Source organism: Halichoerus grypus, chromosome 2 (assembly GCF_964656455.1).
Source record: "Halichoerus grypus chromosome 2, mHalGry1.hap1.1, whole genome shotgun sequence".
In the NCBI taxonomy this organism is placed as follows: domain Eukaryota; kingdom Metazoa; phylum Chordata; class Mammalia; order Carnivora; family Phocidae; genus Halichoerus; species Halichoerus grypus.
Window position 1 is genome coordinate 73352090 of NC_135713.1, and position 13440 is coordinate 73365529.

Sequence of the window (13440 nt, forward strand, 5' to 3'; positions counted from 1 at the left end):
AATAACAAAAAGGTTTATAAAACTGGTATGTTTGATTTTCAGGTGCAAACCAAAGAATAATGGAACATTACATATACTCAAAAACAAAACAAAACAGAAACTATACCATAACAGCAGCTAAAGCACCTAAATTAAGCACTAAAAAAATTAGGCTTGCACAAGTATTACATTTTTTTAAAGTACAAGATTCATGCAAATACACGCAAACCCTTTCTTTGCAATACACTAAACTTAACAATATGATTTTTTTATCCTTTCGTCAGAATGTTTTGTAAGTGTTTTTATAACAACTATTTCCTTGCATTTGCCTGTTAGATTTTCTAACAGGCAAATAACAATATAATCAAGTTCCTCTGGTGACACATTTCCCCACTTATCTTTAGTAAACTGTATTTAATGCACAATGAAAGGGTTAGCGCAGCAATTTAAAAAGCCACCCCGCTGTCATGTTTAGAAGCTATAAAAACATACCACTGGAGCCTAGACATTCCACAGAGGAAACGGACCAGCACCTATAGAGGTGTAGGTGTTCTGCACAGAGGCCCAGAAAATAAGGTAAAGCACTGTCAGAAGATACTTGTTTCACCATGTTCCTTGAACTAAAGATGAAGGGAGGGGTAAGTCCATGACATGTATTAAGATGGAAATAACATAAAAGTTAGGGGAAATAAAAAGTGAAAGAGTCAAATGACAATTCATAGGACAGATAAGACAACACAGTATAAAAAAGAAAAAAAAAAAATCTTGAAAACCCAAAAGAAACATTTCTAGAGTTGAAAGGAATGCATTTTATATGCATTAAGTCACATGTGTGGAAAACCCACATTTAAAAAAAAAAAAAGTCTTAGCCAAAGGAATATAAAGTTACTCTATTGTCTGTTAAATTTAACAAACTTTTTTTTTTTAAAGCTTCAATAAACACAGATTCCTCCTATAAAAAAAAAACTTGCAATACTGGCTATAAATACATAAGCATTCCGCACAAAAACTATAGTCAGTCTTAAACCTGTAATGTTTCTTCTTAGAATTTTGTGGCTTCTGTTTTTCTTGTAACTTTGGTTTTTCTTCTAAGAGGTTCTTATGCATGTGGATTCTTTAGAAGCTGCAGCTGTATCAAATAAGGATCTTTTTCTTCAGAAAGTAGCATTTAAAGAGCTACAAAGGAGGGAAAGCACATTAGGCTTTAGGGCTACGTTTTCTCTTGTTGAGGATGAGATCTTCTTATTCCACCTCCAGGAAGTATTTAGTGCACTGTTATTTAAGTGTGCTGTTAAAGGATCCAGAAAGGGGAGAATGACCATAAGCTGTGTTTAATTCTTTAGTTTCATATAAGTTTTTGAAAGACTTGACGCAAGTTTTTGAAAGATTTATTTGCAGTTAAAAAGAAAAAAAACTTCCAGGGGATAAAAGTACCTTCATTTGGAATAAAAGCAAAAATCTGTATGTTTTCTTTTAAATTCTTTGACCCTCAATTATTTAAAAATGATCAGTAAATACTCCCTCTTGTCCCAGAAGAACAAGCTCTGTGTAAGAAAGCTGTAATAGTGCAACGATTCAGTTTATAAACAATGGCCACGAAACGCTTCACTGTTCAGCCTCAGAAATTGATTTAATTGAATTAGCTTTCTAGATTTTTAGCTTAGTCTCCTTCCTATTGTGAGTTCTCCAAATTTTAACAAAAATCAGTGGTACCAAAAAAAACTGGTTGCTTGACAAAAAACTGGTTGCTTGACAATAGCAAACCATATTGCCACATGAGAACAAAGTGAATGCTAGATGAAGTTTTCAGAGTGCTCCAGACCAACTGAGTTTTGCTTTAGACAAAGAGCCACAGATAAATGATGTTACACAGTGAAATCTGCATCTCCTAGTTCCCAAGAACTTTTCAAACACATCTCATTTGGCTATTTGACAAGTTGTGGCTCTGTATTTTTATTAAGTAACTCAATAAAACAACCATGTGATCAGAAAATGAATTAGAAATTAAAAAAAACATTAAAATGATTAAGAATTAAAAAGAAAACAAAGAATACTAATTGTATTTTTAAAATTTGTGTAGACTGATCACTTGAGAAATTAGAAGGGATTTTTACATGCTAGTTTAGTATTAAAACTCATCATCATTGTGGTCATTTAAAAGTTTGATGAGTGATGTTAAATGATTGTGTAAATTATAGCTGAAAAAGGGAGCTAGACAGTATCAATGCTTCGGGTGAATAAGTTGGAATTATATGCCAACTGAAATTAAGAATGGAGAAATGAATGATACTGTATACCCCACAGTTTGAAATAAAAGAAAAATAAAAAAGGATGAAGCAGGGGAGTATCTTTTAAAATAAAAGCAAAACGTACCATTGGTTGGGTGTCGAGCAAATGAGATAGAAAACCTTTTAACAGCAGAACCGCGTGTGGCGTCTGAGAAAGAGAAAAACAGGTACCTGAAATTCGTAACAGCTACCAAAAGAAGAACACTTAAAAAAAGAGGGAAAAAACAAATATATAAGGAGGTTAGGATTAAGTGACATGCAGAAGGGAATGAGAGAGGGTACTGGTTAAAAGTAAAATGGCTTGATGATAGAGGCAAAGTGTTTAATGAAATATATAAAAGAAAGAAAAGCAGGATGAGCCAGCAATTCTGGTAAATCCACGTTTTACTGACTTAAGCAAATTTGTGGATACATGAGAAAAAGTTTTAAATAAAGCTAATCCTGAAAGGGCTAATAAACACTCCTATTAACAGAAGGCACAAGCTTCCACGAGCCTCAAAAGACAATCTGAATATTAACACTTAAGGTATTTTAACAAGAGTGAGAGGCTCTCCAACTAGGGATTCTAAAACATTCTCATGCTATGTTTATTTTTATAAAAATATTGCCAAAATATTTTCTTCTACTTATAAACATTCCGTTCACTTTATTTCATTTAGATCACTATCAGTAAGTAAAATGAGGGATAACAATGAACAAAAGTTTAAAAGATCAAAGAAAGACTTATTCTTTATAATATGGCTTACCGACTGTCTAAAAGACCAATACATATGATGCAGTTCTAAATTTCACATTTCAACAAACTATTCATTGAGTAAGTACTGTGTATCTAACTACAATTAACTCTTTGATGAAACACGGATCCAAGCTATGGGTAAGACAGCAGTGATTGTCATTTAGGCGCTAGGTGTCATCAAAGGGTACTAGGATTCCAGTTGAATCAGTCAGTGGACTTAGGCTTGCCTTTGAGAAGTACTGTATGCTCATGGGTGTGTGCATGGGTGTCTATATGAATCTGTGTGTGCATGTGTGCACATACCATCTATGCAGCCAGAAGAAGTCAGCTTTTTACGATGAGTACGAGCATAATCCTGTAGGTTAGGTGCGCTTGAAGAACCCCCGAGCACCGAGGTGCTAAACAGGCCCGCACAGTGAGACCCTGATGGGAGTTAGAGAAAATACATACACAACGGGTGTTCTTCCATTCACATTGGGAATTCATGCAGCATGCAATAACATGGCTCTTACCACACTTATCTGGCAGTGCCTTGAATAGACTTACAATTCGCTCGTAATGTCAACTTCAAAATAATCACCACTACCATTTGTCATATGTACAAATGCGGGTATTTAACACTGGATAAAATGTTGCCTTTGAGAAAAATAATATATCTACCCCATAATTAGACATATACATATTAAAAGTATTAAAAATACTACTAGGAATTAATTTAGGTTGGTAAGGGATTCTGTCAGTTTGCATGAACAGGTCATATAAGAAACCTCTCCTAGCACAAATCTAGTCATAATAGATCAATATTTTTTAATGTATGTCTATAAATGAAGAATCTTTTCTGATACCCTGAGTTAAGAATCATCAATGTATGTTATGAAATAAAGCAAATTAAAGCTTACTAATCTGTGAGAAGACCATTTGAGAACAATTCCTTGTAGGTCATCCAGGCCAAAATCACCTTAAATTTCTAATACTTAAATGACTTCAGATCTTAAGTAATAAGACCCCAGAAAACACGTTATTAGCAAATAAAACACAGTCAGTATAAACTGATGCTTAATTTGTAGCAAAAATCTTTATACCCAAGGAAAACTTCTACCACTTGGTAAAGTTTAAATAAATTTCTATCAAATACATTATGATACATAAAGGAAGACAATGTGGGAATATTAAAAGCTATCAACATAAGCTATATGTAATTAACTAAAGAAGATCCTCGAGTAAATAGGCATCAACAAACAGTTCATATACTTAATATGTAGATCAAAGTACATAAATAGTTGAACCTTATTTATGCTTTTATTAAACCTGTTTAGACAACTATTTATAGAGAAAATACTATGCCATTATGTTTATCAACAATGAGCTTAAAACTAGTAAGTTTAGAAAGGTCTTTTTCAATGTTGCTTTGCAACACTATTTGCAAAGAACCGATTATATTCTATAGGTCAATAATGACTAACAACTGCCCCTATGCATTAGTTTTGCTTTGTTTTTCCTTAGGAGATAATCAAAAGGAAAAATTAATACACCGAGAAAGGGTTTAAAACATTCCCCACTTAAAAAAAAAAAATTTTTTATCAGAAAAGAAGGTTTTTTTTTTTTCTTTTTAGTAGGCAATAGCATATTTACAATTTTATCAACTGGGAAAAATGATGTTTCCTTCCTAAATTAAAATATTTTGGGATTTTAATTTATAGAATACAAGATTAAAAACTAGCATTGGCAATTGGACTAAGTAGTTTACGCTGCGGATAGTCAAAACAGTTATAAATCAAATTAAATGCTATTTCTTGTTCATTTTATTGACACTTTACTATACACTTTGAGTTGGACAACTTAACATTTTTCAATTAGTATACGTTAAATAAAAACTAAAGCATAGCATTTGGTCATGCTTTCATCACTGAAGAGTTTTACATGTGTGCCAAAGAGTGAGTTGAAGAAGGTTTGGAATATAATTTCCTTTAGACCACATACCTACAGTAGGGTTCTGCTTTTGTTCCACAAGAGTTCTTGGTGTTCGCAGGTAATTAGCATTTTCAGATACAACCTGTGCAAGGAAAGCAAAATAAATGAGGTAAAACAGTAAAATCAATTCAAAAGTCCATACTTCATTTGCAGCCTGTTCCAGACAGACAAAGGTTAATAAGCTGTATGATAAATATTAGTAGAAATACATAAAACATGAAAGATCATGCAAGATCCCCTTCTGAAGGGAGTCCATTTCATATGAAGTCCTTGCAATGAAGTGGTGCGAAGCAGGCATTCAGAATGAAATATCATGTATGAAATAAGACAGATGAAAAGAAACAATTAATAGATTGATATAATTTCACTCTTAAAAGAAGCCAAATGCCCACTCTTAAACAGCTCCTGTATTTGAAGGGGGGAAAAACAATCACAAACAAAAGAAAAGACAGACAAAGACTGTTGAGGTCACCATACAATTACTGATCCATGCATGGGCTTTATCAGAGTAACCTTTAAATATTCACAGCCTTAATGGATACCATAATCCCTTTTCCTATAATCAAATGCATTCTATTTCCAAAAGGAAATTGCTGAAATTCTTGGAAAAGTCATGTGTAACAGCAGACCTTCCATTCTTAAAACAAAAAAAACAAAAAAAAATCCTAGTATTTTAAATTTCCAAATGTCATCACAGAAAGTCCTTCTGAAGTCCTTTTATTTTGACCCATATTACTGATGGGCACCTATACATTGCATCCTCATATAAAGAGAGCATTAAAATATTATACAACTCAAAAAACCCCCACTGTATGTATCCCTTAGATACTTCCAGATAATGGAATAGTGAGGGAGAGAACAATTAATATTAGGTATACCCTGTTAATTAACACAGGACCACATAAATTTTGATATTTTAAGAAAATGTTTATATTCTCAGCAAATTCCAAATGGAATCTAATTTTTCAATTATGGGGGAAAAGGTTATTAAATTTTCTTACCATCAAATTACATAATTTTGTTTCTGAATGTTTTGAAGGACAACCATGCCAAAAAAGATTTCTTTCCTTTTTAAAATTTTTTATTAACACACTAAAGTTCCAGGAATGTAAAATTTATTGATTAATTTTTAAATCCTGGATATTTAAAACCCTCCTAGTAAAAATCCTAAAACACATGCAATGTAAGAGGTTTCTTTCTCTCAAATATTGTCAGGTATCACAAGCATTTTTAAATGAACTGAAAATTAAAATACAGAAGGATTTACTCTGATGTTAAATATAAGGGATTAGATGTCCTCAAAGATAGCTGTTTGTTGCTCTGAATGCGGGTAGGAATATGTTTAATGAAGTAAAGTTTAAAAACCTGTTGCCATGAGCCAAAAATACTGGATGTGAAAGCCAATGATTTGGGGGAGACAGGGGAAGAAGTGATTTGTTCCCCTGATCTGCGTCTTCGACGCCCAGTACCCACACCACTGGTATAATGCAGCCAGGTACCAGTACCCTCTGGGCTAGACACACTCAGGGGGCTCTCTTCCTGGAAGTGAGAAAGGGGGCAAAAAAAAAAAAAAAAAAAAAAAAAAAAGCAGAGCATGCAAAGTTAGATACAACAGAGCCAAATGATCAGAAAGAAAAAAAAATACAGTTTGTTTGCATTTGTTTATCAATTTTTTAAAAAACTATTAAACAGTAATTTGGGAGCCAGATATTTCAAATATTTGAGAAATTCATAGGAATGACTTAGAAATCTAACTGTATGTGATAACAATTGTAAGAATTACCTTATCTTCAATTTACAAAATATTTATACTGCTTAATAGTTGTCCCTTCTCTCTTAAAACTGGAAAGATTTAACAATTTTCTGTCTTAGCAACTTTTAAAATGTAAAAGTATTCTGCTTAATTTTAAATATTCAAGACATTCTGTGCTATACTGGATAACCTTCCAACCCAAAGCGCTAAAGAATTGTGCAAAGGGTTAGAGAAGTTTCAATTTATATGATGTAGAAAAGAAAACCTATCTGCCAGACACTTAAAAAAAGAGAGGTAAGATGGATTCAAATTGCACTTGTTTCCACTTTCAAGCTATTTGTTTGTTTACCCCCTCCAAAGATTATTTATAGAGTTCAGTAAGCAAAACATGCAGCAAACATCATCATTTACATGTTTGCATGTTCAGGTTTCAGACAGTGAGGACAGAGTAAAATCTACTTGCACAAAATGAAGAGAATAGTCTTTTTCTCTGTGTGTCTTTTGGAAGTACAAACTTCTGATATCCATGGAGATGGTGGACGCTGGAAAAAGTCTTCAAGGTTTTACTTGAATAATTTACCTTATGGAAGTAAAAGTTTAGCATGGCATAGAAATAATCTCTTGAAAGCAACTATTTAAGTATTTATGAGAAGAAGGTTTATAAATGTGTTCTGCATCTTAAGAATTAACAAAGGGCAGTGATTTTGTTGAAGATTTTACAAACACAAATGTGTTGCAAAATGAAGACTCACAACACATTTGGCTGTATTAGTGTTATAAGCTTTTTGGAGTGCAGAAGAAAGTTTAATGGTGAAATTTTGAACAATCTGAAATTTGCAGATTGCTTTGTTCAACAACATCAAAATCACTGCCCTCACACAGATGGTAGTTTAAGTTATATTAATGTCATTTCCCGATTTTCTGAAATTAAAGATACCTGAACATAACCCCAGGTTTCTCATTTTTAAATTAAGCTATACTAGAACACAGTCCCAAATTCTACAGCTGTTAGTCATCCTTTTTTTATAATTAACTTACAATATCACAATCATAGAAACCCTAACTAGTATACAATTTCCATTATAAAAGTACCACAATCTCTTTATTGATGGATGTTTTTCCTATACATAATTGTCAAATTGGGTAACATATTTATTTGAAATTTGAGAATCATAAAGCACTGTTGTTTGTATAATTTGAGGTAACAGAAATGAGCATAATTCTGTTTTGTTGTTTATTTTCTTACCCACTGCTAGTTAAATGTTATACTTAACTCTTATGACTTGGCATATTTCATTATTAACAAAAATATTTTTCTAACTTAAAAGTTGATGGTTGTTTCTAGCTTAAAATCTTGCTCTACACTTTTACTCGAGCATTTAGAAAACATTTATAAGCACTAATCTCAATCAGTGCTGAGAGAATCATCCTATAGAGAATATAGATAACCCAAAACATAGGTATTTGAAGTATAAAAATGCATACTGGTGTTAAAGATTTACTCAACAAGCTACATTCCAACTATTCAGCTTTCTTGTTAAATCTTATTTTACTAGTTATTTAAATGTTATTCTACTAGAGAACACAAGAATTAGCCTTATTTAATTGTAGATCTTAATACAAAAGGTAAAATTTTCAAATATCTCTTCAAATTTTCAAATTCCTATACTGATTTTTGCAATCAGACTAAGAACTTAGAATTTCACATCTTAATCTACAGTGTCATTAGAATCAGTTGTTGTTGAAACATTTCTGGCAGTTCCTCTCTGCGTGAAATTTATTCTGTGAAAATTATTCTCTGCGTATTAAATCAGACTTTTAAAAAAGTTCTTTATTAGAATAACTTAACGTGACAGGACAAGAAAATAGATGAGTACATAGAAAGGTCTTATTTTACTATGTCTATTCAACTTTGTTATGAAAACTATACATAAAGCTACAGGTTCTTAAATCTTAATCTCTTTTTTAATGGCCTCTGTATTTTAAAAATATTTATTAGAAAAAGAGGCAAAGTTGACAATTAAAAATCTGTTAGGTTCCCAAGCTCCATAATTAAAGCTGTATTTTCTTTTCTGTTTTATTAAAATATAGTTAGTTTATTTTATGAAAAACATACTCTGACACATATACTTACTTCATTTGTAGCCATCTTCCTAGATCTTGGAAGTGGAGACTTCCTGTGTATATGAATTGGCTCTGATACCATAGGTTTGAACAGTATCACAGCACGATCAATTTCATCTTTTTTAGAAGTATGTGGTTCATCATCATTATCAGTTTTAAAAGATCTCCTGCCTTCATTCTATGGGCAAAGAATACAGCATATAAAATTCAGATAAAGCAAGAGTCTCTTATGACAAATTCAACCACCAACTGGTGAAGTCAGTTGAAGCACATACACAAGTAGGCTGATTCAAATGAATCAATATTAATTGAATTTTTACAACAGCCTAGTATTAGTCTATAAAAACAGCTAAAAAAATTCAGAGATATATCAAGTTCTTGGACTAGAGGATCTACTACTGTAAGTTTATTTCCCTCAAAATTGATCTGTAGAATTTATGTAATCTCAACCAAAATCCCAAAAAGTTCTCTTTGGAACATTACTTTTTACTTGAGTTTGAGAATGAAGAAGCGTTTATTTTTTTATTTTTATTTTTATTTTTTGTGGGGGGGGCAGTGAGAGAATCTTAAGCATGCTCCACGCCCAGCCTGGAGCTGGACTTGGGCTCACTCTCACAATCCTGAGCTCATGACCTGAGCTGAAATCAAGAATCGGATGCTTTACTGACTGAGCCACCCAGGCGCCCTGTGAATGAAGTGTTTACTATCAACACTTCTATTCAACACCATGCTGGTAGCACTTCATAAAAAAGCATATCCAAATGGCCAATAAACATATGCAAATTACTAATCCTTACTGGTCATGAGGATAATGTAAATCGAAACCACGACAAGATACCACTATATATCCTTCAAAATAGCTACATTAAAAACAATGATCATACCAAGCGCTGACAAGGATATGGCAGTATCTTTAGAAAACTATTTGACTGTATTTTCTAAACTTGAACTTATGCACCCTATGACCCAGCAATTTTACTCCTCGATGTATATCCAAAAGAAATGTGTACATATGTTCACCAGAAGACTTGTACAAAAATGTTCATGAAAACATTCATCTTCATAGCTTGAACTGGAAACAAATAAATAATCAAAGTAGAAGAGATGAATACATTGCACTGTATTTATTTATATTTATTGTTGCCATGTAATCCTACATGACAACAAAAATGAAGAACCGAATGGATAATTCATAAACATAATAAAGGAAAGAAGCCAAACCCACCCAAATCTCCCAAAAAGCATGTATTTTGTGATTTCACTTATAAAAAGTTCAAAAATAGGCATATTAAAACATGGTGCTAAAGTTCATAATAGTAGGTATCTTTGAAGAGAAGACAGGGAGGTTTTAATAGTGAGGGGCACAACTGGGTCTTTTGGAATGATGATATTATTCTACCCAAAACCTGGCTGGCTGTTTTATACTAGTATTCATTCTGTAATACATCATTAAGCTATACACTTCTGATTTATCGATATGAATTATAATTTAGTAAAAAGTTTTACATTGAATACATATTTAACTTTGTAAGGTTAGTGTAAGGATTAAAATAACAATAATTTGTTTACCATGCACTAGTCCTCAAGTAATACAACAATGAAAACCAGAACCAAAACTATAGTTAAGCATTCTAAATACTGGTCTTAAAAATACAAAAAAATCTAAATAAAATATAAAATTCCAGTATGCTTAGAAATGTTGTCTGCCCAAATCATACATAAAGAAATTTATACCGTCTTGCTACTTAGTAGTTGAGATAAGAATTGAAGTACATTAACAGGAAATTCTTATAGAAATCTTATGAGGCTCTAGAACTATAGTAACCAAACTCAGACTGAGAGTTTCATATTTATTACCTCTCTTGAAGCTGGTCTATATCCATAGCCAGATGGTAAATTTTTGTCTTCTTCACATCCTTTAGCTCCTGGACTAAAATGTAATTCAACATGAAAGCGTTCCTCCGAGGAAAGATCCTAAAAAATATTATAGAACATTTCCAAAATGAAAAACTACAGGCTATTTATTTACCCCTGATAATACACACAAATCTAAAACTCTTGTTACCTTGTTAGGATCCTCATAAAGCATGATCACAATCTGAGTCATGTAATTGAGTTCATTGACAACATTTAAGTAATCCATAGCTCGTTTCCACTGTTCATCTTTTGATTCCTGAACAAAAGGTATATGGTAAGCATTTTCTCATTTCACTTTACTTGAAAGTCACTTTATTTTCATTATGGTAGTTTGTTTAGTCCTGAGTGATACCACACGAATAAGGTAAGTATGCATATGCCCAACCTTTCAAAATAACTCAACTATATTTAAGTCTTGATAAATCACTTATGTTTAGGTAAATTATTTTAAAAATCTCTTATCAGCAGTATTAGAAAGTCTAATGGTAACTTTTTAAATAGCTTCTAGAAAGTAAAAATAAAAATCTCTTGAAATACAAACCCACAATTGTATTCTGAGGGTAAGGAGCAGTGAGTCGTTAACCTTAAGTCCCAAAGTACCCACTGTGGAATCATGCTTCATAAACTGAATACTATCCTATAAAAGTAGAGCTATTTTTCCCAGTATCATATAGTCAATGTATGTAATACATGCTTATCAGTAAATATGCCTCATTATACTGCAGTGGTATTTAAAATAATCAGCAGGAGGTGGCATATGTAAGTTCTATTAATCTTACCATCTCTTTCATCGCTCCTCCATCTTCATTTAGATAATCACTGGTCTTTAAACATATAATCATATAGCATCAGAACTGAAAGGGATCCTAGAGAACATGTACTACAAACATTCAAAGTAGAAAATTCTATCTGAAAAGGTAAAACTACTTAAAGTACAAAATCTACAGTCAATGGGCAACAGGGTCTACATCACAGATAACTTTCCTTCATTTCATATGTCATAAACTTTAGAAAAAAATGCATACAACAATTTTTTGCATACCATAAGAGTATACAGTATTTTGGACTTCATAAAATGTGTGTTGCTTTTAAAAATGAAATTTGACCCACAAAAGCCTAAACTTACAAGACCACATGTTGATTACCTGTTAAAAAAACAAAACAAAACCCAAAACCAGCATGTATTCTTTTTCAAATTTAGACATTATATGTCTCTAAGGAAGCATTCCCCTTTCGAAGTTTCTAGAAGAGTAAAGTTAAATATACATCATATAATTTGTATTCTTCCATGTGTGCTTAGCATCATTTTAATAAATGACTATCCACACCTCTAAATGCCCTAATGCCAAGCCATTAAAGCAGCTACTCCCAACCTAAGCAACAATCCAGAGAAAAAACTGCATCTGTATGTCTGCCTGTGTATTGGGGGGAGGTATATGTGCAAAGATGTATACGCATTTTTTCAAAATTGGTAAGGGAAAATATTAGCATAGCATTTGAGTCTCAATGTGAATTACTATAAATAATGGATTTAAATTAAATACTAAAAATTTTCAATAGGTGAAAGGATGTATTAGATTTTGTGATCCTATACTAATAAGAATACAATCTAATAATCTCTAATTCAGTGTTGCAGTTATAGGTTCTGCTAGGTCTGTTCTAATGAACATATGAAATTAATTAATATTTAGTAGCATCTTCCTGAACACAATTAACATGCAAGAATCCATAAAAATCTTTTTTTTTAATTAAGGCTTATTAAATATATTCCCTGAAATCTTACTTATAATCTTGTTTCCTTAACAAATACCTTTTGAAAAATTCTATTATGGAGAGCTAGATTTTACCCAGTTCACACTGAAAAATAAAAAATTTCAACTGGGGGGAGACTGAACAAGGTTTTACGTATACTAGTTACAGGGTCTTATAAAGATAACATGAGCTGCAATAATGACTTACAGTTCAAATAAATTTATTTTTTATATTAGAAAATGGGACATCATATTGATATTAAAGACACTACATGTATTTACTAATGTGAAAAATAATTTTTTTGAAATCCTAGAAGCAGACTTTTAAAAGAATGGAATTGTTCAGCTTCTGTTTTAAAAATGTAGCTGAATGCAATATATATTCAACAAGCTCTAGTTCTACTACCACTATCCTAGTCCAAATTCTTTCTTCAGATCACTGCGAGAGAGCTTCCTAACCAGTTTTTTCATATCTACTCCAGACTATCTGCTGCCCACACAGCAACCAAAGCCATTTACTTCCCTACTTAAAAATGGCTTCCCAATCTCTTTAGGATTCTCAAGGCACTAGCTCTCCAATCTTATCTGTTGCCATTTCATCCATTGCTCACTATAATGCTCCATAGGCTTGTTCTACTGGCTCCTGTATCTTCCATGCTTCTTCTACCTTCTAAATAAGTGTAAGAGAGTCAAAAAGGAACCATATAAGAGATGTAGTTCTCCTCCCCCAAAACAATTCCATCATTACTACTGGATATGTAAGTTCTTGACTTGCTAATTAAGCATCATTTTTTTAAATGATTTCTTTTATTAAAGCTCAACTAATGCACATATGTATGCAAAGGATGTCACTTTGCTATTCCTTAATGGGACAAAGAAGAAACTGAAACAAGAGGGAAGAACATATGAATTAGAAAATTT

General features: G+C 32.2%; 1 protein-coding gene across 27 annotated transcripts in view; it reads right to left on the minus strand.

The window, feature by feature from the left end:
- Positions 1-13440, minus strand: part of PPIP5K2 (diphosphoinositol pentakisphosphate kinase 2) — a 70886-nt gene that overhangs the window by 12954 nt on the left and 44492 nt on the right. For 4 of the 27 annotated variants that reach the window (XM_078066964.1, XM_078066961.1, XM_078066963.1 and 1 more), the window contains exons 22-31: positions 11548-11592; positions 10917-11024; positions 10709-10825; positions 8862-9029; positions 7191-7307; positions 6340-6513; positions 4984-5056; positions 3307-3426; positions 2353-2415; positions 472-531 (exon numbers count right to left, since the gene is read on the minus strand). In XM_078066964.1, the coding sequence (XP_077923090.1) occupies positions 472-531; positions 2353-2415; positions 3307-3426; positions 4984-5056; positions 6340-6513; positions 7191-7307; positions 8862-9029; positions 10709-10825; positions 10917-11024; positions 11548-11592 (1045 nt within the window). The other 23 variants (XM_078066972.1, XM_078066970.1, XM_078066980.1 and 20 more) reach the window with 20 other exon arrangements.